The sequence below is a fragment of the Lepisosteus platostomus genome, chromosome 3 (genome assembly GCF_059453375.1).
Source record: "Lepisosteus platostomus isolate fLepPlt1 chromosome 3, fLepPlt1.hap1, whole genome shotgun sequence".
Taxonomy (NCBI): domain Eukaryota; kingdom Metazoa; phylum Chordata; class Actinopteri; order Semionotiformes; family Lepisosteidae; genus Lepisosteus; species Lepisosteus platostomus.
The window spans coordinates 510,001-532,500 of NC_142613.1; the positions used below are offsets into that span (position 1 = coordinate 510,001).

The window sequence follows — 22,500 nt, forward strand, 5'->3', positions numbered from 1 at the left end:
AGATCCAACCTGAGCTAAGAGAGAGGGGGCTTAGATAGATAGATAATACTTTATTCATCCCGTAGGGAAATTGATGAGAATTGGCTTTAGGTCGAATTGATTAAGGGGTGGGAATTGTGGCTGCGTCTTGGCCCTCTTGCATTTGCTAGTTCAAAGTTGTGCAACCCGTTTGGATGTGCTAGTCGTGCAGTCGTGCACAGAGAACGCTTTGAAAAACGTCAAAAGCAAGTCAGTCCGAGTTGGTCGGCTGTGATCTCTCGCTGATCTTACAACTTTGTGCTCCGTAAAGGAATCACAGCACGCCTGGCGAAACCCACTGCCGGCTTCCAGCGCTGAATGACACATCCTACATTAGGGGTCCATCAAACAAAGTGTTTATTGTACAAACTCATTTACCTTCAGTTGGACTGCAGCAAAGCCCAGCGTGTTTAACGGTTGTATTCTGTTACACATCACACATTTGTAAAAGGCGGCAGTAAAGATTGCGTGTTTACCTGATCTTCCTCCTTGAACTTTGACGACTCATCTTGATTTGAAAAAAAAAGCACTCAAGCAGTTTCCAACAGGGGCGGCTCTGTCGCTGCTCTTGCAAAGTTGAGCGGATCTCAGCTGCAACATCCTGCAGGTACCTCCCTCCCTGACCACACTGCGAGACAGGCTGGAGATATTGATATGCTAATTTCTCTTCAGAATCCTTCCAGGACAGATGCGAGTTCAGAGGATTCTTGTGGGAAAAAAGCCTGCAAAGATCTAGGAATTTTGCAAGGTGTCCCTCTCTGCTCCCCATCGGAATGTGAGGACGAAGGCTGGGAGAGCCCACAGCTACTGAGCTCCAGACAAGGCAGGACTGAATTTCACAAATCTGACTGGTGTTTTTGCACCAGTTTAAAAGCAGACTTGTCAATACAGGGCTCAAATAAACTGCTGAGATGTAAGTTTCCTGCATTTCAGTCTCCTGTCCACGGTCTGCAACTGAACAAGAACTTGCCCAGATGAGGGCAAACCCCTGTAAAAACAGCCTTGGAGGAGACAACCAGAGTGCAGAAATGAAATAAAAATCTCAAATCTGAGGAGGAGGTGTGGGGAAGTATATGAGTATAGAACACAACACAACTGCCCCATTTAGCCTGTGGCCATTTCTTCGGACAATAGTAAACAGCCTTCACTAGAATCAATTTGCAAACCAGTTTAGGAGTATCAGAACACTTACTGTGAGTGATAATGATCTGAACCTTGTGAGTGACATAACATTTTACAATCTGATACCATAGGATAGGTAACAATCTAAACAACAGACAATAAAAAAACACATAGAAATTCATCCTTGGAAGGTTGTGAGCCACAGATCCAACAGCTTCCAGACCCATCAAACACTGCAGGAATCATTATAATACACAGCAGCCAACTGGCCTCAAGTACAAAAGCAGGTCTCAGACTGTGGTTCAAGCACTGCTGCTTAAAATTGGTTAGTAGTGGAAAAATGTGACTCTTCGTGCTTAGACACTTCCTGCAATGACCCAAATAGTACAACCTGGTCACTGCTAATTTATTGCTGGGCAGCTTTTGTAATTCTTAAATATAAAACTCAGACATGTCACGGCAAAATCTGGAAATAACTTCACTCACTGCCCGTGCAAACATGTTTAATGATCACCAACACTCCAAATATGAGGCTCAACCTACTTAAATGGAGCTTTAGAAATATCAGGTCCAGTCTGCGGAATCAGAACGAACTCTGAAATGCCTGCCACTCTGAAACCAGGGACAAGCAACACACTTGAAACAACTGGAGATTTAGGATAAAAAATATGAGGCACTTCTTTACACCAAGAGTGCTCGCAGAGTTCCACAATTTTACAAGTCGTGTGGAGGACACAGATTCCTCTGGAACATGCAAGAAAAGGCTTCAGGATATTCTACAAACAAAGAAGATAAACACAGACTGAGAGCTGTCCTTTAATTTGCAGTCTCTATTCCGGTTGACCTGAATGGGGGTGTCTAACTTCTGTTTTAGATGAAATACAGATAGGGTGACAGTCTTCTGCTACGTGCCTTGTATGGAACTGTGTCTTGTGAACTCCTAGATCACGGCGTTTTACGTGAAAGGTTCAAATTGCACTTTATTAAGTGTGACCAGACCAATATAAACACTCCAGTACACAGAGATCCCCACACTAGTGTGCACAAAGCCAGAAAATACACCCGCACGATACTTAAAAGTGCTTCCTGACTTTTTTCATTCGGACTGGGATACAGGATTGTCTTTGGGACGGGTCAGAAATAGATGTGACACCAGCACAACAACTTAAAAAACAGAATTAATGGAGTCACACAGGTAAATCTGAGAAAATACACACCACTAACGCAGTGCTAACATTTTCTTCCAAATTCTCCTTCATTTCCATTCCATTAAGCAGGTGACTTCTTATTAAATACTGAGCAAGACAAAGTAGAAAAATAACTTGGGCAGCTGAGTGGCTTTCAGCAGCTCATGTCCAGTGACGGGCTGAGAAGCACTGCTTCCCTACTGAGCACCTGACTTGCACTGCAGTGATCAGGCGCGAGCAGGTGGAGCCCCTGGGTCCTGCTGGACATGCTGAAGGCGCCTGTGTACGAAGAGCAGTGGGGAACAGTGGAAAACAGTAACTGTCTACATCCATGCTGAGTCTTTGGTCAATCAACAGAAACAACGTGCCTGGATAAGACTGTCATACACAGGTCTTGTTCCAGGGTCGGGAAAAGGGTATTCAATTGCAGACACCCCGTTAAGAGCAACACAATCAAATGACGATTGTAACTGAAGGAGAGGGAAAATATCAAGGCGGCGGAAGCCAGAAACTGCAGGCCGTCTACAACACTGGCTCGAAAAAAGAAGTCCGACGCCTACGTTCCTCAGCTCCGATCCTCACTTTTAACTGGGAACATCAACAAGGTAGCGGTTAACGGTCACAATTCAGCTCCTCCCAAACCCAAGTGGGTGACGATGTTAAAAGTTCTATGAAACCCCCCGCATTGTGGCCCTTGAGGATGAGGGGTGAAGGGCGTAGGGAGACATGAAGAAAGGAGGGAACTGAGGGGAAAGAGGGGAGGGGCAGGTCAAAGGTCAGGAGGCAGAAGAGGAGGAAGGCGAGTAAACGGAGGACAGATTGTAGGTGGAGTTGGGGTTTGGGGGAGGAGGCTGAGGCTGTGGGGTCTGAGCTGCGGGCGAGTCAGAGCTGGCCTCGTCTCCCTCCTCCGAGTCCCACACCTCGCTCTGGAGGTAATTGGCAAAGAGGGCCTTGGCCCGCTGGAGCACCCGGTTCAGATTGTGCTTCCTGACCAGCCGGTCGAAGTGCATGGCCAGCTCATTGTAGTCCAGGTTATTCTTGATAATGTGGTCCCGGTGCTCCAGCAGGATGGATAAGCACAGGAAGAGCATGAAGGGGTTGCCCTTGCCGAACTCCTGCGGAGGGGGGAGGGAAGGTGTGGGGGCAGGCTTGTCCTCTTTGTCTGGCACTGGGGTTGATGGGGTGGCAGTCTTGGGTGATGCCGATCTGGTCCCAGGGCAAGGGGATGCCATTGGGGTCTTCCCCGTGGGGGTAGATGGGGATCCTGCCCTACCATCGGAAAAGACAGGGGAAGACACCAACGATCTCCCTGTGGCGGCCGCTGGGGAGCCGACTCTCCCACTGGCCACGCAGGGGGAGGAGCTGGGCCTCCCTGTGGGTGTGGCTGGAGAAGCTAACCTCCCGCCAGCCAGCGAGGGGGAGGAGACAGAGTGCCTGCCAGCGGGTGGGCTCGGGGATACTCTCCCGTTGGCCAGCGAGGGGGAGGAGGTGGGGGAAGAGGTCTGGCCATTGGGGGACCGTCTCCCGCCGCTGGCAGGAGTGGAGATGCTCTCGCCAGGCCTGATCAGGGGGTCACTTTCGCCAGGGTCCTCCTCGCTGTCCTCTGTAGGCTGCCGGGAGGGGAGAGAGGAGCGCCCATCCGGGAGCAGGGAGCCGGGGGAGATGGGGGGCCCTTCCTCCAGGTCGAAACTGTCCCCTTGCCGGGCGCTGTAGTACTTGAACTCCCCAAAGCTGGGCTGCTTTCCCAAGGGAGGGGCTGAGCTGCCCCCCCCTCCTGCTTGCTGCTGCTCCCCTTCCTCTGCTTGCGGCATCGAGACTGGGGTCCCCTGGTCCCCCTCCTCGTCCCCCTCCCCCCGGCCCCTGGACTCCAGCTCCTCCGGCGGCGGCCTCCCCCCGTCCCCCTCCTCCCGCTCGCCCGCCGGGCCAGCCAGCTCCTCCCGAGAGGGCCTGAGCATGTGCCTGCGCCTCTGCTCGCCTTTCCGCCGCCGCCCGGCCTCCTCCTCCTCCTCCTCCTCCTGCGGCGGCCCCAGCAGCTCCACCTCGGTCTCGGGGGGGTCGGGGGGCAGGGAGCTCCAGGTGACCTCCAGCATCCGCAGGGCGTCTTCGAAGGCGAACTCCCTCTTGAGCTCCAGCAGCAGCCAGCGGTAGCAGAAGAAGAGGTCGTCGGCGCCCCGGGACACCAGGTAGGCGTAGAACTCGGGGTCGGAGTAGCGGAGCAGCAGCTTGAGGTGCTGGAACTTGACCGATATGAGCCGGCCGTCGGGCCGGAAGTTGCCCTCCAGGCGCTTCATGATGCCGCAGAAGCAGATGAAGGCGTGGGCCTCGTTGTCCATGACGGCCAAGATGGGCGAGGCGATGTCGCTCATGCCCTGGCAGTACGACACCTGGGGAGAGGGGCAGGAGGGAGAGCACGGCACTTCAGATTGGAGCCACAAGAGGGTCCCCTGCTTCCCCCACCCAGACTTACTGCGGTCCTAATCCTCATCCTGAAACTCCACTACTGTGCAAAAAGACAATGATTTCCTTTTCAAGCTGCGATTTTAAAAAGGGAGACTGAGTGAACTGAGAAATAAAACCCTGCGTGAAGCTACCTGAAAGCAGAGCAGCTGCCCTGCAGCCCAGTACCAGCAAGGCTGGGAGGCGGGAAGCTTCCCCTGTTCTCTCACTTCTCCCCCCGAACTGCAGGGGCGCAGAAGAAAGGTTTGAGGTGAGAGAAGCCCACCAGACCCATCTCTCCCGAGCAGTTGTCCGCCTTCCATCCTCATAACCTCCAGCAACAACCTGGTCGTTATCGAAACGCGTTCCAGACGCCGGAAACGCCCGAATGATCGCTAGCAGCCTCCGAATCCATGGCACTGTGCTCCCAGCACACCCAGACCGCTTTTCCAGAAAAAGAAAATCGAAATGCAGCATAATAATGCTGCAATGAAGGTTTTGCTCAAATTTTCAAGTGGGAAGTAAGAGAAAAAGGACTCGGACCACAGAAGACACTGCTCTGCGCGTGTCCCAGGCTGGCTGGCCGGCGCCAGGGGCCCGCGGGCCTCACCTGCGGGTGGGTGATGGCGTAGGTGGTGAGCAGGTCGGCGAGGGCGGCCAGGTGGGGGCTGTCTTCGGAGCCGGCGTAGTAGGGGTGGGCCCGGTCCGTGCGCAGCACGTCCTTCAGCACGTTGCCCCGGATGAACTCCAGGTCCTCAGGGCTGGTGCGGGCGCCCCACTCCCCTTTCAGCCGGTCGTACTCCCTGGTCTTCCTCTTCATGTAGTCCATGCGCTCCTGGCCCGTCAGCCCGTCCGGGTAGACGTTGAGCAGGTAGCGCCACACCACCTGGAGGAGACGCCACACTGGTCAGGGCCCCGGTGCTCGAACCTGCAGCCGGCGACGCGCACCTCGTCCTGCAGGCCCCTTGCAGGGCACAAACCAAAACACCTCTCAGCTAAACACAATCGCAAGGTTGGAAGGAAGACGGCACCTTCTTTTTGGGAGGAGGTGCACTGGAATGGCTCTGAACAGAGGCCACTGAGGCAAACGCATGACACTGGGTTATATTCGCCAATGTCGGGAGCGACTAGCGTGAACGTCGCAGGATAGCGGTGTGTGAGGCTCCAGAGGAGAAGCAACACAAGCTGCTCGTCCGCGATCCCTGTTCTCCGCCAGGCAGCAGATCGTGTCGGCTGGGATTCCATCTCCTCTTGAAGCACCTGGGCCAACAGGACGCTACTCACTGGGCTCGGGGCCCCACATGCCACCTATCTTCCCAACTCATCCCACGGGTGTCCAACAGCTCTCCAGTCTGATGAGCAACACACCCCCAGCAGATTTTCATCAAGTACCATCACCTTCATCAAGAATTTCAGAATATTCAAGTCCATCGCAGCGGCCTAGACAACACCTGGCTCCACAGCTGAGACACCAGCCTCCAACACACCAACAGCACAACGTCACTGCCCTCTTCAGCAGGGATTAAAAGATCTTTCCTGTGACTTCCACCGAACTTGACATGAACGTCAATGACCTCATCACCTGTATAAAGTGGCTCCGACTCAGTGCTTGAGCAACAGTCTCTCAAGTGGACTGTGGTCTGTCATGAAAGATCAATTAACCAAGATACCAACAAATACATTTGATCAGCATGAAAACTCCACATTCTTTGTTCTAAAAACAATCTTCAGACTAAGTGTTTATGTAGTGTATGGCTCTAAAGTTAATACTGGATACGGAAAGGGTTTGCAAAGATCTTAGCAAGATCAAGCTCAGATGAAACTGAGATAAAAGACGGGTCGTGCACTCCTCAGCTCACTGTGCGGGTCTGCCTTTCTGAAGCGCTCACTAGCTCCCCCTGCCTGCCAGGGCCCTACCTTGCGCAGGGAGGGGTCCACACCGCCGTGGTAGATGCGCAGACGCAGCTCCTCGGGCCTGGTGAGCTGGCCGAGGTGGCTCAGGAAGCTGTGGAACTCGGAGTCGCTCAGGGGGGGCTTGAAGGGCTTCACATCTTCTCCATAGGACCAGCTCAGGGCCTGCTGCACCCGGGACAGAGTCCGGCCCACCTGGAGCACACAGAACCCTGTCAGAGGCTGCTGGGGGAATCATGCAGACACGGGCTCGTCACGCCAGCTCCACAGGTGAGTTTCCCTCCCCTAAAATCAACATCCTACTCTGACATTCCACTCCTCCGATGTAGCTGCTGACGTGGTCTAGCGCTGGAAACCCAAAGAGGGCGGCGGGCTGCACGCATGACCACAAGGGCCACCCAACACCCAGAGATGTGCAAAACTGCAAAGATACGAATCAGCAAAACTGCAGGCATTCTGTTCTGAAGCACGTTTCAAAACAAAACCATCAATGAAACAAATCTCTGGCATGAGTAAACTGGACAAGTTATTTCTGGAAAATAAAGGAAACCTTTTCTGTCTGCAAGGCCTGAAACAGGTAACCCTCCACAAGTCCAGCCGCTGCGTCTCCTGTTCCCACTGTACCCTTGTGGAAGTTCAAGGAAGGTCAACCAGCTTAGTTTTCTTCCAGCTTCAGGAAACTTTATTCACGAGTTTCCCCACGAAGCCCAGCCCACAGCTGCAACAGCACAGCTCCAGCACCGGAGAGAGAGCCAGCCTCTGAATCTGGCCGATGACACTGCAGAGTCCACAGCCGCCCGACAGCCACAGGACCGGACCACACACATGCCACTCACACGCCACACCCGCCCCACTCGCACGCCACACCCGCCCCACTCGCACGCCACACCCGCCCCACTCGCACGCCACACCCGCCCCACTCGCACGCCACACCCGCCCCTGGCTCCAGAAGACAAAACCAGACTTGTTCCCGAATCCCCGTGACCCTGACCTGGGAGATCAGGGACTGCGTGAAGGGCAGCGCGGCGGCGGCCAGGGATCGCCGCTCTCCGGGAATCAGGTCGGAGCTGATGACGTCCTTGGGGCTGATGATGTCCCAGTCCTCCAGCAGGGGGCCTGCAGAGGCAGGAAGCAAGAACTTCAGCGCCGAGGGCCGCTGGCAGAGCTTCATTAGTGTTCGGCCCCGAACAGCGTGCAGCACCGGTAATCCACTCCTCTTACACACCACTATGTGCACGAGGGCAGTTCAGGCTGTGCTACACTTATTTCAACAATTCACACTGGGTATTAACGTCTCAAAGAGACAAAGGATTATATTGTGCTTATTACATGCTCAAATCTCAGGATTTTCTAAAACCGTTCTCGTAAATTAACTGAAAAAAATCAATAAAGGTCTAAGAAGATCAACGTGCTGGTTGCGGGAGACTGGATCACAAATACAAAGAAATGACACTTTTCTATGGAGGTTTTTTTTTTAACAAAATCAAAGGCAGAAAGTGCCAAGCGAACACAAGCAGAAGACGCCTCTCACTGTCTTCGGAGGGCTTGATCTCGATTTTGAGCTGCAGGTAGGGCTTGGCAGCGCTGACGAAGGCCGCGTCCAGGTCCCAGTCCGACATGAGCGACAGGTACGCCTCCACCCCCTGCTTGTCCCGCGACAGATAGCTGATCCCAAAATTCCGTTTCCTGAACGATCGTAATGGAGAGAGCGAGCTTCAGTCACGCTGCAGGGCACTGCACACCCCAGAACAATTCAATCTGAACACGCCATAGAGACCTCAGCCCTGAAGCACAGCAACAATTTCAGCCCAATACCCAACTTAAGGCGTTTAACTCTGACTCACGTTAACGTGTTTCCTGTAAGAGAGAGTAACACCAGTGCAATAGACACTGGTGATAACGGTTTCTCTTTGCACAGTAGTTAACTGTAAAAAGATCTAATCTGTCATATGCAACAGAGTACAAGAAAGTACAGTTTTGAAGAGATTAGCTTTAGTTTCTACCAATACTTAATTAACCAACATTTAACATTTATAAACATATCTATAATGATTAATTATTTAAACTACCAAAAATGTATTAACTTAAAAAATCTGACACAATCGGTGTCCCTGGAGCTCACTGTTCCAGAGTGGGTTTCAGCTCCGGGTGTTGTGCTGTGCGGGACAGGGCAGGCGGAGCTGTCCGCACTGCTGGAGCAGCCTCATTTCCATCTGGGAGCTTGTTCTCCCAGACGGGCTGGAATCTCCGGGACCTACAGCTCACTGAAGACGGAGCTCACTAGGGAGCGCAGGCAAACTCTGCTCTTCTGCACGTCACTGCCAGCCCAGTGACTCAATCAGAACCAGCACTGAACCAGGGGACGCAAGTACATTCGCATCCGAGAATACTCCACACAAAGGGATGTGAGGAGCAGGAAAAACGATAATTATTTCTTCCGAGATACGCCTGGATCAGGTCATATTTAAACTTCCAAAAAACAGACGGGGCAGAGGAGCCAAATGCCTTCCTCTTATCTGCAAACTGTCTTTTGTTCTGAGATCCGCTGGGTTCCCCAACACCTCATACACACAGACCCTCTCCCTGCCCCCTCGCCCCGAGCGCCCCCTGCTGACCCGTTGAGCTCAAAGGCCCGGATGAGGATGTGCTGCAGCACTTCCAGGGAGGTGATCTGGGGGTCCACAGCGAAGGAGCGGTACTCCGCAGGCAGGACACCCTCACACTTCTGCCAGGGAGAGAGAGACACAGTCAGGGGGGCTCCGGCCGAGTGAGAGAGCGAAACAAGCACAGTTCACGTGCGCCGTCTTGCAAGAGAGGTACTCGGTCAAAACGGTCTGCAATGTAGAAATGGTGTTACTCAACCCAGCTAAGTATACCCATTTAGGAAAGCATGAAACATGCAAATACATTTTCATACCACTGAACAGCTGCACAATGGAACAGTGGTGAGCACTGCTGCCTCACAGCGCTGAGGCCCGGATCCAATTTCAGATCTGGGGTACAACCTGTGTGGAGTTAGTATGTTCTCCTCAAGTTTGTGTGGGTTGTTTCCCCACAGTCCAAATACATGCAAGTGGTAAATTGGCTTCTGAGAACACCAGTCCTGGTGCGAGTGTGTGTGTCTCTGTGCGTCAGCGCTGTGAGGGACTGGTGTCCTGACTTGCGCCCATTTGCCAGGATACACTCCTGCCCCCCCCCCCCCCCCACGCCCCTGAATTGGATACAGAGGTTAGAAAATGTCTGGATAAACAGCTGTAAGGAGAGACAAGAGGACATAGAGGGAGAGAAGGCAGCGCAGCTCAGACAAGCCAGAGCCAGCAAGGTCTGCTCTAGCCCTACACGACTGGCCTTTGGCAAAGAGACAAACCTGCAGGCGAACTCCTGTCAGGATGTCCTGGGTTTGTCTCCCTGCGGGTCACCGCTGATTAAAACCACAACTCAAAGCACAGCTGACTCTCATTTAGCACCGTATATTCTCTTCTGCCAAGGCAACACCTGTCCTAGGATGTACCACGTGCAGCGACACAAAGACAAGGGGGCCCTGTTGACACCTGACCCCGGTCCGGCTCCCCGCTGCGCCGGGTCAGGTCCAGTCTCCCGGACACAAGAGCAGCTCTGCTCGTCTGCACGGCCGCAGAAGGAAAGCGTTGAGCTCTTACTTCCAGGGGCAGTTTGCTCAGGAGTACCCGGGGCCGAATTCAACCGCACAGCTGCCCGTTCGTCCAGACCCGCGGAGGGCCAGCCGGGCAGCTGGCGACCCCCACCGCCGGGCACAGCCCAGGACTGCGGGCTGCGTCGTCTTTCGCCCTCCGTGTCCAGGACAAGCGCGCCCTGCCTCGTTTTTATGTGGCCGCTGGTACAAAACGACAAAATGGCAGCTTATTCACTTAAAACGGTCCTCTTTTTTTTCCCCCTGACTTGCCTTACCTGACGCGCACTCCAGACATAACCGTATAACCGGCTGACCGGAGACCGCGGCTGTCGCCTCTGTCAAAGGGGGTCACAACAACAGCCCAGAGCCAACACGCCACAGCCGGCCGGGCTGGACAGCAGCAGCTCTCGGGGTGCTGCGGGGGGCGCCTGCCCCGGGCTCACTGCGAGTTATTGTCGGGGCGACTCTCACCTTTACCCGGACTCGCACGACCCCCCTCTCCTCCTCGCCCGCCATGGCGCCCAGCGGCCGCGCTCACCGCCGCGACGATGCTGATCTCGATTCGCTCTTTAACCTGCCGGCTCCTTAATTCCGTGGGTTTTTTTTTCTCCTTCTTTTGAAAACAGAAACCTCACTGTGTCATGTTGGCCCACAGCTGTTTGCGTCGGGCCGCCTCCTCCTCGCTCTCCAGGATGTGACGTCACTGGCATTACATCATTCAGGAACCGCGGCGCGCGCGCGGGCCGAGGGTTTAAAGGGACGGAGCTCCCGACGCAAACACGTGGACTGAGACTCCAGTCCTTGTCAGCCCGCATGACAGCCCTGTAGTCACACACCTGAACCAGCTGCCCCTGAGTCTACAGAATTGCTGTTACCTCTATACTACACCTGTCTCAGAACTGACTTTCTAAAAGAATCACAGTCATTACCATACCGACACTTTCAATCACAGAAATACTGACCCAGACCTTTGGAAGTTTAAGCAAAGCTTAAAGCTGTCTTTAGAGTAGAAAGGATCGATGTTTATTTTTCTGACAAGAATATGCAGAAGCAGAGACAGGGGAAATGAGACTCAGACTCTGTCCGGGACAGGAGCGGCTCCCAATGGTCTTCTGGGAAAGACCCAGAAACACAGACACCTGGACATCAGCTCAGAGGAGCTCCTGCGGTTTCTCCTTCAGACTGCTCTGGTGTGCAGTTAGAAACAGAAAGACTGAACACCGCTTTATTGTTGAAATAACTGATCCGACATCGAAGGGTATATTTTATCAATTGTAAATATGAAACATTGCATCTAAACCGGCATCAGAAGCCAATTTGCTGGCATGTTGGGCTGCGGGGGAGATCTGGTTCACCGATGGCGCAGAACGCGCGTTGATCTTTCCGAAGGGCTCTGTGCGCGTTTGTGTACAGACTGCCGCTGCTGTGCCTGTCCGGCGGTTCGGGTGGTCGGGTCCAGCAGCCCCGCCATGACGAGCACAAACACAGCTTCCTGTCCCAGTCCCAGGCCCAGTGCCTCATCACGCCAGCCTCACGCCCAGCAGCTGGTTCAGGAAGATCCCCACCAGCCTGTGACCCCAAGCCCAACCTCACTGCAGCAGGGCACAGCGCTGCAACACCTGAACACGTTAACACAAACTGCACACTTACAAACTCTCCATGAACGCGTCCTTCCGTGACTCTAATTCAACCCACTAATAATAAAGAAAATTACTCAAGTCTTAGCTCCAATCGACATCTTTATTACACACAAGGTTAACTGCACTACCACAGTTATAAAAGTATACCAGTAATGGCACCTTATACAGGACTGTATCTCTGGGTGTTTGTAGTGCTCCATGCAGAAAGACAGACACTTTCTAATTACTTTCAACGTCTTTGTAAGCAGTGTGGCATATTTCAGTGTTGGACTGGATCAGAAGAGTCTCTCCGTCAGCAGTGCCCAGCAGTGGGGGCTCAGCAGGATGCAGTCCTGTCCCACACTTCTCTAGAGCCACTCACTGGAGCACACAGGACTGTTTAACACCTCCACTGTAAGCGGCCTTGTAGACTGAGAGACTCATTACATATGACACAAACAATGCAAACAGCGCTGCTCGTGCTAAACAGGACACATTAATGCAGTACTCGCTGAAGTAGCTCAAGCAGGGAGCTGCGTCAGCATGCATAGTCTGCAAAGGAACAAGTAAACACTTATTCCATGGAGGTGTGTGCGACACCTGAAGAAGGCTCCACAGCTGAAACGTTGCGTTTCTTTTCTTCTCTTTTCAACATGGAAAAACCCTTTACTTGTTCTTTTGTGGTATTTGCTGTTTGCAATCTGTGTAATCTGTACAGGAGCTCAACGCTAAGCCAACGGCGATGCTCCAGCCTCTGTGTGACGGGCTGCCGCCTGCCTGCACCCGTCTCCTCTAGGTGAACATCTTGCTGAGCGCGCGGCCCAGCTGGCAGCTGATCGCCTTCTCTCTGGCCTCGATGTCTCTCAGAGCCCTCAGGGCCGACGCCGAGCCGGGCTGCAGCTCTAGAACCCTTGTGAGTCCGGTCCTGGCCGCATCCAGCTCCCCCAGCTCGGAGCAAGCCAGCCCCAGGCGGAACCAGGCCTTGGTGCTGGCCGGATCCAGCTCCGTGGCCTGAGCAGCGCTGACCCTGGCCTTGTGAGGCTGGCCGAGCTTGAGTTGGCACAGGGACATGTTGGCGTGAAGCTCGGACCTGACCCTCCGGTACTCCCCCTCCGAGACGCTCTGGCCCTCGGTGGCTTTGTCCTCGTCCCCCCGATCGTCCGGGCTCAAGCCCAGCGCACCGCTGGCTCCCGCCCCCCCCCTGCTCAGGGTGGCCAGCAGCCGCAGCGCCCTGCCGTAGCAGTCGGCGGCCCCCCACACGTCCCCCGCCCGGAACCTCTCGCCGCCCCTCTGCTTGTGAGCCCTGATCCAGGCCCACTTCTCCGGCAGGCTCATCTCCCAGGACTCCCGGCCGGGGCTGAAGGACTGCAGCTCCACTCGGAGGCGCTGGCAGGGGGGAGGAGGCGCCCCGTCCCGCCACCCAGGCTGCGCCCCCTGACCTCCGCCCCGCTGCGCCACTCGCCCCTCGGGTCCCGTGTTGCTGTCCAGGGCTGTCACCAGCAGCTGTGGTTTCAGAGGAAGAGTGTGGACACAAGGTTAACAACGATCGGCTGCGCTGTGAAGAATTAGAGTTTGATTATTTACCGTTTGAAAGCAGGTAAATTAAAAGCTAATTGTGACTCTGACTAGTCAGCATTCTGTCTAAAGGAATGAAAGAAGCTCATCCACTCAGAACAGGACACAGATCCCCGAGTTTTCTTAGTCCCAGTCAAACACACAAGTGCTTCCGTTTGAAAGTGGAATCCCAGTGCACAGCACGACCGGAACAGCCTACAACTACAGTAGAAAGCAGGGATACCAGTGAACAGACTACCCTCCTCTTTAACACCCAGATAATCTGTCTGTGCACCTTTTAACACATTCATCCTCAATGTCAGACATTATTCTAAATATCAGAGGTCCGGTTATCACTGTGCACTCGTGTGTTACCATGACTTACAAACACCTCGATCTGTCTTTCCATGACAAATGTTTTTCATATTCAAAGGAGCAAATAATTCCTACCAGGTTAATGTACACTGCTAGAACAAGCACACACCCATGGGGAATGAACTATAAAAACAATGCAATTTAAATACAAATGTTTCCTTATTTCAAATAACAGAGACACACCTGGAAAATACAAACTTGCAATCCTCTCTTTGTCAATAGAAGGACCAGACTGTGCACATCACACACCCCTCAAGCTAGAGACCCTGCAGTCAGTCCTGCTGGGGACGGACTCCTCCAGCTAGAGACCCTGCAGTCAGTCCTGCTGGGGACGGACTCCTCCAGCTAGAGACCCTGCAGTCAGTCCTGCTGGGGACGGACTCCTCCAGCTAGAGACCCTGCAGTCAGTCCTGCTGGGGACGGACTCCTCCAGCTAGAGACCCTGCAGTCAGTCCTGCTGGGGACGGACTCCTCCAGCTAGAGACCCTGCAGTCAGTCCTGCTGGGGACGGACTCCTCCAGCTAGAGACCCTGCAGTCAGTCCTGCTGGGGACAGACTCCTCACCTCACACACCCCTCCAGCCCTCATGCTCTCCAGACAGCCCTCGATGACGTCGCACTGTCCCTCTCCCAGCCGCAGCTCGACCCACTCGCTGAGGGGAACCTGCAGGACAGAGGAGGGGCTCCCGTCCAGCCCCGCAGTGTGGGTGTCCTCCTGACGCTCCTGGGCGTCCACACCAGTCGGCCTGTCGGCCTGCGCCCCCGGATCATCCGCTGCCAGGGACTGGACCCTGACTCGGCACACCGAGCCCAGCTTGGGGGTCTCAACGCCCGATCCCCTCTCCAGAGTCCTCCTGCTCACCGCCCTCCACCCGCTGGGGGTGACCGAGACCCACGAACTGGCAGCTCCTCTCCCCTGCATCCTCAGGGCGACCCGCGGCAGCGGCCCGGGAAACAGAGGGATCAAGCGCAGCACACTAAGAGCCTGGCCGGGGTACCCGCACACCGGAGCCGGCCCAGCCCAGACGAGACCTGCACGGCTGCAGTCCACACAGGTGAATGTGAGGCTGTTCGCCTCGTCGCTGGGAGCCCGTTAGTAACTGATCGCTGCTGCTACTAAGCTAAGCGCCAGCTCATTGAGGGCAAGTAATTCAGCAACGGTGTCTTCAGCATTGATCACAAGAAGGGATAGATCGGGAAAAACAACTGACTGCATTTTTTATACTCTACAGAACACAGAACAGAACACCAATTAGAACTTTTTCTCTGTTTTGTGCTCATCATTTTATCTCTGATACTAAAACTCACTCAAATGTGCACAAGCGGCTAGGAATATAGCCTAATTAAATCCTCCCTTTTAACAATAACCATTCTGCATTTTGAATGAAATGAATTTAACTCCAATCTTCACCTGCCGCCGTCTCCCTGCAGCACCGTGCAATTTCCCTGTCGCCGCACTTCCGGTGACGTCGACACGGACAACAGGAACTCAGCTGTCGTGGCTCCTAGCAACGGCAACCGGCGTCACCGCACTGACATCTAGCGGCCAGACTCGGAAAGACAGAAACACAGGACCGAGCGACCTTGCTGAGCGAATAATGTCGTGTCGTGTCATTTCCCAACCCGCTTTGTATCGTACGGGATCCCTACCCGTCAAGCAACGAGCGCACGGCAGGGTAGACCCTGGACGGGGCGCCAGGCCATCGCAGGGCCAGTGCAAGCCAAGAATACATGGGGACAGTGTGAGGCCGTAGTAAAGGCCGAGTAATGAGCACTGAGAGTCAAGGCCTCGGTTTAACATCTCACCCGAAAGACAGCTGAGAGATTAATATAAACTACAATGAGAAATAATAATAGCCTGTCCTGAAAATTGTAGGTTGCAGGTGTCTCACATTTTTCCATTGTCATTACTGGTGAACAGAACGCTAGCTAGCTGGTTACACTGGGACCAGTTATCAGCTCTCCCCTTTACTTACACCATTAACATTTAAACAGGACATTCGGTGTAATAGAATATCAAAATCCACCGCTAAAAATCCTAATGAAACTGGGCCTATTTAAAGACCTCTATTCGCCCTGTTTCATAGAAATATTTCAGTTGTTTAAGATACCATCCATATAGTTCAATCAATCCCTGTTTTAAAGAAATTTGTTTATGAAAAAAGTTTAATTGTGGTAGTGATGTATACAGGGTTAAATGAGATAGTAGATGTCCTCAAACAAGATTTTAAGTGGCGGCTTGTTTTACCTAACGTAGTCACTGCTGTCATGTATGTTAACCCTTCCCACAGGCCTTCAGAGCAGCTGCAGTCAGAGGGCAGGCCCCTCTGTACCCAGAATCCCCAGTGCCCCGGACACTTTCTCAAGAAACACACTAAAGGCCAGTGTAATACAGCAAGAAACGGACACATTTTGAAAAAATCAATAGATTTTATTGTCCTCCACAGACTGCAAAATTAAAACAGGCACATTGCCCTGAAGATGACAAACCAGCACAGACAGACACCACCAGAGAGGACAGCACTGCGTCTCCCTGTGCCGGGAGATGACGGTTTGTGCACACAGGTTATTTCCCATTTCATTCACCTTATTCTTCAGCTGTGACATCTCCTTTAGCCAAGGGCTCAGAGCACAGATTGCTGACTCTCATGGGGATTTCTGCCAACTCATCATTTAACAAAGCAGCTTCTGGGGAACGTGGTGGCAGGCAGGAAGTCCAGAAGGGGAGGAAATACAGTGTCGCACAGTCTTGTTCACTCACTGGGGAATCAGGTCACAGGCGCTCACATCTCAAGGCTAAACATCTGGAAAGACCTTCAGATAACAGCACACCGTGTTTTCTGCATCATCTGAAATATACAGTAGTCTCACATGACACAATATAAAGAGAGACAATCGACCCCCCTTTCAGACGCTCAGAAATCATTGTTTTGTGACGGAATGGTTAACTTTCAGCCCTGAGCTACTCCCTCAGTGTTTACTGGTATCTTCTATCAGAGACAACCTGTTCATCTGGATTAGTTATATGACCAGCTGTCTCCGCAGGGGGACAGGGAACGGAGTCCAGCCCCGGCGCGACAGCGCTGTGCTGCGTCACCGCGGCCCCTCCACTACTCTCTCTTGGGCCGTCCGCGGGCTCCCCCGGCCCGGTCCGACAGGGCCTGAGCCACACTGAGGTGCCGCCAGGCGTCCAGGATGAGCAGGCAGGGAATGACGATCCACAGCGCGTTCATGGAGACGAAGTAGAACCAGAAATACAGGGGGTGTCCCAGCTGGCTGTGAGAGAAGCCGTCGCGGTACTCCGTGTAGAAATACAGCACGTCGCCGTACAGCTGACCTGCAGCACAGGGGTCGAGCAAAAACCGTTTCAGATGTTGCTGGCATGCTGATGAATTCCTGTTCTCAATTTACATCCCAGAGCATGACAGCGTTTTAAATACAAAATGCTGTTTAAATTACGTTATTATCACTACAAATCTTTACAAGTTAAGGATCCATGGGTTTGATGATAGTTCCTTGGGACTTTTCCCTTATTAAAAATAAATCTTTGGACGTGATCTACGTTCTTACTACTAAATGCACACTTGAGAAGCAGAGAGAGGAGGCTGGGGGACAGGAGCAGAGAGAGGAGGCTGGGCGACAGGAGCAGAGAGAGGAGGCCGTGGCTCAAGCTGCAGATCCCAGTCTTACCCAGAGAGACGATGAGCTGCAGTACGAAGCGATACGGCTGGCTGGAGACGAAGGCCAGGACTGTCCAGACGCTGAGCGGACCCCAGGCCCAGGCCGTGATCGTCTCCATGCACACCGTGAAGTTATCGGCTCTGCGGGACACGGGGAGACACAGGGAGGCAGCTGTCAAGGAGGGCCCTTAACACTGGGAAAGACACAGGCTGCCAAAGCACTGGTGCCTTCTGACTGAAACAGATATCCAAAATCTTCAACTGGGATAAAGAGGTCTGTTCGAAGCACAACAGGGGTGTGAAGACTAACACCACAACGCTTTCGGTCACTGGGTCATGTGTGGGATCCCAGAATTACTAAAAAATCCCAGGAGGGACATTCTGCTCTGCAGTTTCTTCTGAAGACACCTGCACAGACAAGGGGAATGAATCTATAGGTCTCCCTTCTGATGCAGCAGCACCAGCTCATGCTCAGATTGCCTATAGAGAGCAGGGTCCCGTCGGGAGAGCTGTCCCGGTGCAGGGGGACTGTCCAGAACCAAGCTTGGACCTACGTACAGCTGTTGTTTCGAACCAAAACGAGACTGGAGGGCTACTGTCAGCAGAGCCCGACATGACCACGACACACGAACACCGGGGCCAGAAATTCACACCAAGTAAAACATATAACTTACATGATGTATCTGCTGTCTCCTTTAGAATATTCTTTCCCTGAAACACATCAGAAGAGAAGAGGAATGAGCGGGCGAGAGCTGCAGTCAGAGTGTGGTGGATCATGAGAGGCCCGGCAGGGCTGCACTCACACAGCTGGGACAGGAAGGACTGGTCCGAGGGCAGGCTGCGGTAGTTCAGGCTGAACCAGCCCTCGATGATGCCGTGAACAAAGCCGCACACCGCGAACCAGCACAGCGCCAGCCTGCGCCCGCCGCTCAGTCCCCCGGCCCGGCCCGTCGCCCACCAGGTGCCCACCAGCAGCACCCCCGACACCGAGAACAGGAACGCCAGGATCTCGGCCACCGAGCGGTCGTTGGGCGTGTATCCCGGAACGGACAGGTCCCGCGGCCAATATGGGTGCTCCGGCCCCGCCTTCTCCATGACCTGTGGACATGGGACAGGGGGAGAGGGGGAGAGGGGGAGATCCTCAGTGCAAAGCACACCCAGCTCTGCTGCTTCTGCTGGAGCCCCGTGTTCCTGCAACAAGCCAGTCATCCTCCCCAGCAGCCCTGCCAGATGACTCCGCGTCTTCCAGTACGAGCTCCTGATTGCATGATCCACTCAGCCAAGGGTCCGGGAGAGACAGGGAGAGCTGAGCCGGACCGAGTCCCAGCAGACACTGGGGCCCGGAGAACCGGTGTCGCAGCAGCCTGGCACAGCATCACCGGCACTGGGGTGTTCCCATGGGACTAACCGTGGGATCAAGGACACTGTCCAGTAGTTAGCGAATGGTAGCCTAATCCTGGTTGTCTGGTAACCAGTGTGCTCCTGCGCACTACTCCAGCCCAATCTGGAACTGTGACAGACTGAGGAACTTTGTCCCTGTGCAGCCACAGGGAATCAGCCCACTCTAGGGTCGCCTCTGGACATACGACATGAGCTTCACCGCCTTGTCTTTATGGTCCAGTTCGTGGATGAAACAGGCCTTCTCCCGAGAGATCATTACATGAGCCTAAAGCACCTCGTTTAAAGAGCCATTCTGCAGATCCGCCAAAACTCGTTCACTTCACCTCCATCCGTTAGCTGTTATCAACCTGCTACTCATATTCATTCTTAAGAAAAATATCCCAAATGCTATCCTAGCTCTGTCTATGCGTTCACCTACCTCGTATTCGTGTGTCTCTGTCCAGTCAGCCGCAGTGGAGAAACCGATTCTGTTTAACCACCAACATATCTGGCTCAGTGTGTATCTTCGCTACTGTACTTGATAAACATAACGAGTCCTTTCCCTTCTGCTGTTTGAGCAATAAGTGACGTTATGACTAGCACAATGTGAACTCACCGTATGATGACCGCAGTTTAATGACCGAATGTCTCTTCTTCTCTCTCGGCAATGTAAACAGAAATGTATAAACTGTCTCAACCGCCTCTCTCCTAGCCCTGCGCTTACCGCACTAAATTAATTTCTCTCGGCACACTGGGGGAACGCCTCCTCACGCCGAGGCCCCGAGTATGTTGTCCAATCAGACAGGAACTTTGTGGACTGACAATTATTTGGACCAATTATGTGCTGCAAGAAGGTTGTTCGAGCTGGAATTAGCCAGTCAGAGCGAAGAGGCAGCCGCTCTTCCTCTTTACCTTGGCACGCCTCCGGATGGGCGGGTCCTTCCAGAGGTTTGCCCAACCAGAGTGCAGAACAGGCGGTGAGAGTGGCACGAGAGGACCGTCCGATCATGCGGATTGGTTGGACGGCTCGGAACATGCCTGGTCGTCATGGCAGCGCACTTGGGCGCTGAGCTAGCTGTGCTGGATTGTGTGTGCAGAGGTCGCGTCCCGTGAAAGCGGTAATAAAAATATCCAGGTTTCAAAATGGGACATTGGATTTTCCTTGAAGGTGTTCAGTGCATAGGATACAATGGTCTGGATAGAGGTACACTTTGAAAACCGAGAACAGGAGGTGCTTGTTTTCGCGGAGGGATGTGGTTGTTGGTTACAGCCCTGTCTCTGACCATTAACTACCTCACGGGCGTGATGAGGCCGAGAAGTCTCCCCTCAGAGTTTATACGTGCTCTTATGTCTAATACTCTATGCATCAGTCCATCTTTGTGTGAGAAAGCGCTGATTTCCTAGTTTTGCTAGTAATAGGCATGGTAGCAGCCATATCACCCTGCAACTCACAACTGGCAACCCACTGAAGCTAAGCAGGTGTGAGCCTGGTCAGTACCTGGATGGGAGACCTCCTGGGAAAAACTAAGGCTGCTGCTGGAAGAGGTGTTAGTGGGGCCAGTCGGGGGTGCTCACCCTGCGGTCCATGTGGGTCCTAATGCCCCAGTATAGTGACGGGGACACTATACTGTAAACAGGCGCCGTCCTTCGGATGAGACGTAAAACCGAGGTCCTGACTCTCTGTGGTCATTAAAAATCCCAGGGCGCTTCTCGAAAAGAGTAGGGGTGTAACCCTGGTGTCCTGGCCAAATTTCCAATTGGCCCTTACCAATCATGGCCTCCTAATAACCCCCCTCTCTGAACTGGCTTCATCACTCTGCTCTCCTCCCCACTGATAGCTGATGTGTGGTGAGCGTTCTGGCGCACTATGGCTGCTGTCGCATCATCCAGGTGGGGCTGCACATTGGTGGTGGTGGAGGGGAGCCCATTACCTGTAAAGCGCTTTGAGTGGAGTGTCCAGAAAAGTGCTATATAAGTGTAAGCAATTATTATTATTAGCATCAGCGCTGATTGATAATCTACCCCTCTCCATCACCACCAGTAATATTCATATAGCTGGAGTAGGTGACAGATACAGAGCACATCCCTACTGGCAGGACTGTGTCAGGCACTGATGCTCTTGCCCTTCCGGGTGCGACCTCACGGTGAGGCAGCAGTATGGGGGCTGAACGAGCTGCAGGAGTTCAGAGTAATTACAGACATGCAGAACAGCCACTGAAGGGCGGGGCTCTAGGGGGCTAGCTGGTAGTGTGAGCGAGAGTCAGAGCAGGGACTGGCGCACAGGATTCCCCCAGGGGTGAGTAAACAGGGGCGCGTGAGTCCCCAACACAACCAGGGCCTCTGAACGCGGCTCAGCAGCAGGACGGTTTCGGACCCGAAGCTGAAAGGCCTGTAAATAAGAACTCTGAGGAGCTGGTTTACTGGGGGGTTGTGATAGAAAACGCTCTTGAGTTTCCACGGCGCCGGGGGTGTTGAACGGGTTCTGGATTCTGTCCGGATCGGAGATCACCTCCACCCCGTGAGTTGACCCGATTCAACACTCCCCTGGAACCCGGAACCAAGTGCCCGCGAGAGTGAGCGGATCTGTGCTGGAAGTATGGGATGCCTGCTGTGGGGATCAGACAGTTTTGAGGCTGTGTATAACCCACGGTCGTCTGTCACGGTCAAGGCACAATCTGATTTCTGATGTAGCCGGGTGGTTTGGAACTATAAATTCTGTAGTAAATAGCGTACAATAAATAGCGTACAAACAAAAATGTCTCTCTCATCATGGATCATTAAGAATAGCAAGCAGAGGGATATATCATAATACACTTATTATTCAAGTATAATCACGTTATTGATATGACATACAGTACACAGCTCCACTGTGATCGTAGGAACAGCGCGCCGTAGGACAACAGCCTGATGAAGATGCTTAGGAGTGCTTGGGCCACCACATGCATTACAGATCAACACCACAAGAGGTCAGGATTTACTCACTGTTAAAGTGGGTTGACTCAGAGATGAAGATCAACCGCATGGAAACAAGCGCCCCTCTTCTCAGACGTTTGGTAAGCGTTCGAGTGGTCTTAATGCGGCTCCTTAGTACACGGTGAGGGTGCTTTGGAAAGCAGAAGGCAAAAGGGACACCTTCCCATACCGGGAGTCGAACCCGGGCCGCCTGGGTGAAAACCAGGAATCCTAACCGCTAGACCATATGGGAACGCGGAGGAACGCTGTCCCGTGCTCAAGGCAAGCAAACTGCTTGGTGGAGAAAACGCATCAGAGAGTCGGCACTCAGAGTGTCGAAGGGCCGATGTACACTAGGTATACTCAGGGGCTGGGCCGTGTGTGTCTCGCTAGCTCGCCGTGATCGTATAGTGGTCAGTACTTTGCGTTGTGGCCGCAACAACCCCGGTTCGAGTCCGGGTCACGGCAGAATAGGGGCGTCTGCTTTTACTAGCTTCACGAGTGAAGACAAAAAAAAAAGCCAATCGTTGATGAACTCCAGAGCCCACTCCGACCTCTTCTCTGTTTTCTTCAACGACTTACTCGAGATGTTCTACACAGTCGGCCATGCAGGAC

The 22,500-nt window shown here is 53.4% G+C and overlaps 3 protein-coding genes and 2 non-coding genes across 6 annotated transcripts; 1 reads left to right on the forward strand and 4 right to left on the reverse strand.

Moving 5' to 3' along the window:
• Positions 1–358: 358 nt before the first annotated feature.
• Positions 359–11,030, reverse strand: tbc1d25 (TBC1 domain family, member 25). Of its 2 annotated transcripts, XM_088623580.1 has the most exons (8): positions 10,798–11,030; positions 10,334–10,527; positions 9,290–9,399; positions 8,206–8,360; positions 7,666–7,790; positions 6,681–6,869; positions 5,374–5,649; positions 359–4,711 (listed from the first exon to the last, which is right to left on the reverse strand). In XM_088623580.1, the coding sequence occupies exons 4-8, from the start codon at positions 8,291–8,293 to the stop codon at positions 3,104–3,106; spliced, it is 2,286 nt and encodes a 761-aa protein (XP_088479706.1). In that variant the 5' UTR covers positions 8,294–8,360; positions 9,290–9,399; positions 10,334–10,527; positions 10,798–11,030; the 3' UTR covers positions 359–3,103. The 2 variants fall into 2 exon arrangements, with proteins under 2 accessions (XP_088479706.1, XP_088479705.1); XM_088623579.1 differs by lacking the exon at positions 10,334–10,527.
• Positions 11,031–12,047: 1,017 nt separating this feature from the next.
• fkbpl (FKBP prolyl isomerase like) lies at positions 12,048–15,344 on the reverse strand. Its single transcript, XM_088623581.1, has 2 exons — positions 14,439–15,344; positions 12,048–13,448 (listed from the first exon to the last, which is right to left on the reverse strand). The coding sequence occupies exons 1-2, from the start codon at positions 14,793–14,795 to the stop codon at positions 12,738–12,740; spliced, it is 1,068 nt and encodes a 355-aa protein (XP_088479707.1). The 5' UTR covers positions 14,796–15,344; the 3' UTR covers positions 12,048–12,737.
• A 939-nt stretch (positions 15,345–16,283) lies between these two features.
• Positions 16,284–19,704, reverse strand: ebp (EBP cholestenol delta-isomerase). Its single transcript, XM_088623582.1, has 5 exons — positions 19,550–19,704; positions 18,357–18,651; positions 18,228–18,264; positions 17,564–17,694; positions 16,284–17,210 (listed from the first exon to the last, which is right to left on the reverse strand). Exons 2-5 carry the CDS (start codon positions 18,646–18,648, stop codon positions 16,984–16,986), a joined length of 687 nt encoding a protein of 228 aa, XP_088479708.1. The 5' UTR covers positions 18,649–18,651; positions 19,550–19,704; the 3' UTR covers positions 16,284–16,983.
• A 2,362-nt stretch (positions 19,705–22,066) lies between these two features.
• On the reverse strand, positions 22,067–22,138 carry trnae-uuc (transfer RNA glutamic acid (anticodon UUC)). Its single transcript has one exon. It is a non-coding gene; the product is annotated as a tRNA-Glu (tRNA).
• Positions 22,139–22,281: 143 nt separating this feature from the next.
• On the forward strand, positions 22,282–22,353 carry trnah-gug (transfer RNA histidin (anticodon GUG)). Its single transcript has one exon. It is a non-coding gene; the product is annotated as a tRNA-His (tRNA).
• The last annotated feature ends 147 nt before the right edge of the window (positions 22,354–22,500 follow it).